The sequence below is a fragment of the Scomber japonicus genome, chromosome 5 (assembly GCF_027409825.1).
Source record: "Scomber japonicus isolate fScoJap1 chromosome 5, fScoJap1.pri, whole genome shotgun sequence".
Lineage (NCBI taxonomy): Eukaryota > Metazoa > Chordata > Actinopteri > Scombriformes > Scombridae > Scomber > Scomber japonicus.
In genome coordinates, this window is record NC_070582.1 from 2,641,132 (window position 1) to 2,647,047 (window position 5,916).

A 5,916-nucleotide genomic window follows, 5' to 3' on the forward strand; every position below is an offset into this window, starting at 1 on the left:
AGAATGTTCCGGAATCGTTGGTCGCTAAGGTGGCTGCTATGGCGGTTGGAGCTAAAACGGCCTGAACGTAGGTAGAATGTTCCGGAATCGTTGGTCGCTAAGGTGGTTGCTAAGGCGGTTGGAGCTAAAACGGCCTGAACGTAGGTAGAATGTTCCGGAATCGTTGGTCGCTAAGGTGGTTGCTATGGCGGTTGGAGCTAAAACGGCCTGAACGTAGCTAGAATGTTCCGGAATCGTTGGTCGCTAAGGTGGTAGCTATGGCGGTTGGAGCTAAAACGGCCTGAACGTTACGGCGGTTGCTATGGCGGTTGGAGCTAAAACAGCCTGTTAGCAGATTGAGAGCACAGTAGCATCTTCTTCTTTTGTCATCTTCTTCTTTTAAAATGTTTCTATGAGTTGTGTATTTTATTCTTTGTATAATTTGTCCTGCTGTTCCTTCTTGTCAAAGCAGCTGTCATGAACGAATTTCCCCTCGGGGATAAAAATAAATAAAAAAATGTTTCAAAATTTTTTAAAAATTCAAAAAATAGACAGAGGCTGAACTGAGCGGCTGCATAAAGGACCAGTAGAAGATAAATAAAGAGATTTTAACTGATAATCATGTAAAGATATTCCAGTAGAGCGAATACTTTCCTTCCATCTGTCTTCCTTCCTTCCTTCCTTCCATCCTCCCTTCCTTCCTTAACTCCTTTCCTCCCTTCCTCCTTTCCTTCCTTCCTTCCTTCCTTCCTTCCTTCCATCCTCCCTTCCTTCTTCATTCCTTCATTCATTCCTTCCATCCTTCATTCATTCCTTTCTTTCCTCCCTTCCTTGTTTCCATTCCTCCCTTCCTCCTTTCCTTACTTCCATCGATCCTCCCTTTCTTCCTTCCATCTGCCTTCCTTCGATCCTCCCTTTCTTCTTTCCTCCTTTCCTTCCTTCCTGCGATCCTCCCTTTCTTCCTTCCATGTGTCTTCCATCCTCCCTTCCTTCCTTCCTTCCTTCCTCCCTTCCTCCCAGGAATAATTCTGATCTTTTACAGCTGCTGTAATAAAAGTAAATCTTTCATACATTACACATAAAAGAGTTAAATAATTAAAATATGAATACAGAGATGTAAATATGCAGTGTTCAGGTTCAGTATCAATAAAAGAGAAAACGTGTCATCATGCTTTTTGTTTTTTCCTTCCTGAAGCCGGACACTGAGGGGTTAAAGGTCGGAGTGGCCGGTCTGATCACACAGTGGGTCAAAGGTCCGACTGACGGCAGCAAACAGTCGGCTGCTCGACCCGCAGTAAGTCTGCTCCTTTAACCCTTTTACCCTCCTTCCTTCCCTTCCTTCCTTCCTTCCTTCCTTCTTCATTCTGCTCCTTTAACCCTTTTACCCTCCTTCCTTCCTTCCTTCCTTCCTTCCTTCCTTCCTTCCTTCCTTCCTTCCTTCCTTCCTTCCTTCCTTTCATCCTTCCTTCCTTCTTCATTCTGCTCCTTTAACCCTTTTATCCTTCCTTCCTTCCCTTCCTTCCTTCCTTCCTTCCTTCTTCATTCTGCTCCTTTAACCCTTTTACCCTCCTTCCTTCCTTCCTTCCTTCCTTCCTTCCTTCCTTCCTTCCTTCCTTCCTTCCTTCCTTTCATCCTTCCTTCCTTCTTCATTCTGCTCCTTTAACCCTTTTACCCTCCTTCCTTCCCTTCCTTCCTTCCTTCCTTCCTTCCTTCCTTCCTTCCTTCCTTCTTCCTTCCTTCTTCATTCTGCTCCTTTAACCCTTTTACCCTCCTTCCTTCCTTCCTTCCTTCCTTCCTTCCTTCCTTCCTTCCTTCCTTCCTTCTTCCTTCCTTCTTCATTCTGCTCCTTTAACCCTTTTACCCTCCTTCCTTCCCTTCCTTCCTTCCTTCATTCCTTCCTTCCTTCCTTCCTTCCTTCTTCCTTCCTTCTTCATTCTGCTCCTTTAACCCTTTTACCCTCCTTCCTTCCTTCCTTCCTTCCTTCCTTCCTTCCTTCCTTCTTTCCTTCCTCCGTCCTTCCTTCTTCATTCTGCTCCTTTAACCCTTTTACCCTCCTTCCTTCCCTTCCTTCCTTCCTTCCTTCCTTCCTTCCTTCCTTCCTTCTTCATTCTGCTCCTTTAACCCTTTGTAGGACACTCATTGAAAGGAAGGGAAGGAAGGAACGATGGAAGGAAGGAGGGAGGGAGGAAGGGAAGGAAAGAAGGAAGGAAGGAAGGTAGGGGGGAGGAAAGAAAGAGAGAAGGAGGGAGGGAGAAAGGGAGGAAAGAAGGAAGGAAGGAAGAAGAAAGGGGGATGGAGGAATGGAAGAAGGAAGGGAGGAGAGAAGGAGGGAGGGAGGAACAACAGATTGAAGTAAGGAAAGGAAGGACGGAGGAAGGAAAGAAGGAAGGGAGGAGAGAAGGAGGGAGGGAGGAAGGACAGATGGAAGGAAGGAAAGGAAGGAAGGAGGGAGGAAATAAGGAACGAGGGAGGGAGAAAGGAAAAGAGGAAGGGAAGAAAGAAGGCAGGGAGGAAGGAAAGGAAGGAAGGAAGGAAGGATATTTTGGGAAATACCACGAAAATCATCTTTTATCTTTTTTAAATATTAATTTCTTCTAAATAATCAAAGACAAACTCTTTATTTCCATCATCATCATATTTCCTCATATCCTCCTTTCCTTCCTTCCTTCCTCCCTCCTTCCTTCCTCCTTCCTTCCTCCTTCCTTCCTTCCTTCCTTCCTCCCTGCCATCCTTCCTTCTTCTTTCCTTCCTTCCTTCCTTCCTTCCTTCCATTCTCCCTTCCATCCTTCCTTCCATCCTTCCTCCCTTCCTTCCATCCTCCCTTCCTTCCATCCTCCCTCCCTTCCATCCTCCCTCCCTTCCTTCCTTGAATGAAGATGAGTGACAGTGAACTGAGCGTGATGTGTTCAGGTGCAGCTGAGAGAGTTTGTTATATGAGGTTTCCCTCTGGTGGAAGGAAACGATACAACAGCAGGAAACACATCTGATTTCTTCCTTCCTTCCTTGCTTCCTTCCTTCCATCCTTCCTTCCTTGCTTCCTTCCTTCCTCCCTCCCTTCCTTCCTGTATGTGGCCCTTGAATGAATATGAGTGACAGTGAACTGAGCGTGATGTGTTCAGGTGCAGCTGAGAGAGTTTGTTATATGAGGTTTCCCTCTGGTGGAAGGAAACGATACAACAGCAGGAAACACATCTGGTTTCTTCCTTCCTTCCTTCCTTCCTTCCATCCTCCCTTCCTTCCTCCATTCCTTCCTTCCTTCCTTCCTTCCATTCTCCCTTCCATCCTTCCTTCCATCCTCCCTTCCATCCTTCCTTCCATCCTTCCTCCCTCCCTCCCTCCCTCCCTTCCTTCCCTCCCTCCCTCCCTCCCTCCCGTCCTTTCATCCTCCCTTCCTTCCTTCCTCCCTTCCTTCCTTCCTGTACAGTGAACTGAGCGTGATGTGTTCAGGTGCAGCTGAGAGAGTTTGTTATATGAGGTTTCCCTCTGGTGGAATTAGTTTATAGATCAGATCCCACTTTCCTTCCTTCCTTCCTTCCTTCCTTTCTTCTTTTCCTTTCATCTGTCTTTCCTTCCTTCCTTCCTTCCATCTCTCCTTTCTTTCTTTCGTTCCTTCCTGTCTTATCTTCCTTCCTTCCTTACTGTCTTCTCTCCTCTTCCTTTCTTTCATCTTTCCTTCCTTCCTCCCTTCCTTCAATCTTTCCTTCCTTTCTTTCATCTTTCCTTCCTTCCTTCGATCCTCCCTTCCTTCCTTCCTTCCAGCTTTTCATCCTGTCTTCTCTTCCTTCCTTCCTTTCTTCAATCTTTCCTTCCTTTCTTTCATCTTTCCTTCCTGTCTTTCCTTCCTTCCTTCCTTCCTTCCTTCCTTCCTTCCATCCATCTGTCTTCCTTCCTTCCTTCCTTCCTTCCTTCCTTCCTTCCTTCTTTCCATCCATCTGTCTTGCTTCCTTCCTTCCTTCCTCCCTTCCTTCCTCCCTTCCATCCTCCCTTCCATCCTCCCTTCCTTCCTCCCTCCTTTCCTTCCTTCCTTCCTTCCTTCCTTCCTTCCTTCCTTCCTTCCTTCCTTCTGTCTTCCTTCCTTCCTTCCTTCCTTCCTCCTTCCTTCCTTCCTCCCTCCTTTCCTTCCTTCCTTCCTTCCTTCCTTCCTCAGTTAAGATAAGACTGACTGATTGACTGATTGATTGATTGATTGATTCCTCCCTTCCTTCCTTCCTCCCTCCTTTCCTTGATTGATTGATTCCTCCCTTCCTTCCTCCCTCCTTTCCTTGATTGATTGACTGATTGATTGACTGATTGATTGATTGATTCCTCCCTTCCTTCCTTCCTCCCTCCTTTCCTTGATTGATTGATTGATTGATTCCTCCCTTCCTTCCTCCCTCCTTTCCTTGATTGATTGACTGATTGATTGACTGATTGATTGATTGATTGATTCCTCCCTTCCTTCCTTCCTCCCTCCTTTCCTTGATTGATTGATTGATTGATTCCTCCCTTCCTTCCTCCCTCCTTTCCTTGATTGATTGATTGATTGATTGATTGATTGATTGATTGATTGATTCCTCCCTTCCTTCCTTCCTCCCTCCTTTCCTTGATTGATTGATTGACTGATTGACTGATTGATTGATTGACTGATTGATTCCTCCCTTCCTTCCTTCCTCCCTCCTTTCCTTGATTGATTGATTGATTGATTCCTCCCTTCCTTCCTCCCTCCTTTCCTTGATTGATTGATTGATTGATTGATTGATTGATTGATTGATTGATTCCTCCCTTCCTTCCTTCCTCCCTCCTTTCCTTGATTGATTGATTGATTGATTCCTCCCTTCCTTCCTCCCTCCTTTCCTTGATTGATTGATTGATTGATTCCTCCCTTCCTTCCTCCCTCCTTTCCTTGATTGATTGATTGATTGATTGATTGATTGATTGACTGATTGACTGATTGATTGATTGACTGATTGATTCCTCCCTTCCTTCCTTCCTCCCTCCTTTCCTTGATTGATTGATTGATTGATTCCTCCCTTCCTTCCTCCCTCCTTTCCTTGATTGATTGACTGATTGATTGATTGATTGACTGATTGACTGATTGATTGACTGATTGATTGATTGATTGATTCCTCCCTTCCTTCCTTCCTCCCTCCTTTCCTTCATTGATTGATTGATTGATGTATTGATCAGGATGTGAAGCCCGGAGACGTGATGCAGAAGAAGAACATGTGGGAGATAATCGGAGACTCGTCAGAGAAGCCGGGGCAAAGAGTCAAGGTAAGAGAAATCATCTTTATATCATTTTATTTTGAAGGTTTCTTTTGCTTATGTATTTCCTGTGAAGCGTCAGTATTTAATGTATTGCTGTGTGCTTTTAATGTTTCAGGGCTCGGCAGGAAGTAAAAAGTACAAGTTCGTCGTCACTGGTCACGGAAAGTACGAGAAGATCCCCGTTGCCGACGACGACGACGAGGAATTCACCAACGGGAAGTCAGGTCAGAAAAACCAGTGTAGAGTTTCCTTCCTTCCTTCCTTCTTTCCTCCGTCCTTCATTCCTTCCTCCCTTCCTTCTTTCCTTTCCTCCCTTCCTTCCTTCTTTTCCTCCGTCAGTGTCTTACTAGTCGACCACATTGAAATAAAAAGCCCCCTGGTGGCTGATCTGAGTACTACAAGTATCTGATCCTATACTTCAGGTTTTAATACTGATGATCTAACCTTCCTTTCTTTCTTTCTTTCTTTCTTTCCTCCTACTTCTTGTTCTTTCTTTCTCCTCTTCCTCCTCTCTCTTTCTCTCTCTAGGTGGATAAAATATGTAATATTTATCATTATTTTGTGGTTACACCATTTGACATTTTCAGGAGCATTCAGTCTTACTTTTGTTAAAAAAAAAGAAGGAAGGAGGGAGGGAGGGAGGGAGGGAGGAAGGAAGGAAGGAAGGAAGGAAGGAAGGAAGGAAGGAAG

The 5,916-nt window shown here is 45.1% G+C and overlaps 1 protein-coding gene across 1 annotated transcript in view; it reads left to right on the plus strand.

Moving 5' to 3' along the window:
* lsp1a (lymphocyte specific protein 1 a) overlaps positions 1–5,916 on the plus strand; it is a 26,269-nt gene that overhangs the window by 9,377 nt on the left and 10,976 nt on the right. Inside the window, exons 5-7 of the mRNA XM_053319611.1 lie at positions 1,175–1,273; positions 5,146–5,232; positions 5,342–5,450. Of these exons, the coding sequence (XP_053175586.1) occupies positions 1,175–1,273; positions 5,146–5,232; positions 5,342–5,450 (295 nt within the window). The remainder of the gene's footprint in view (positions 1–1,174; positions 1,274–5,145; positions 5,233–5,341; positions 5,451–5,916) is intronic.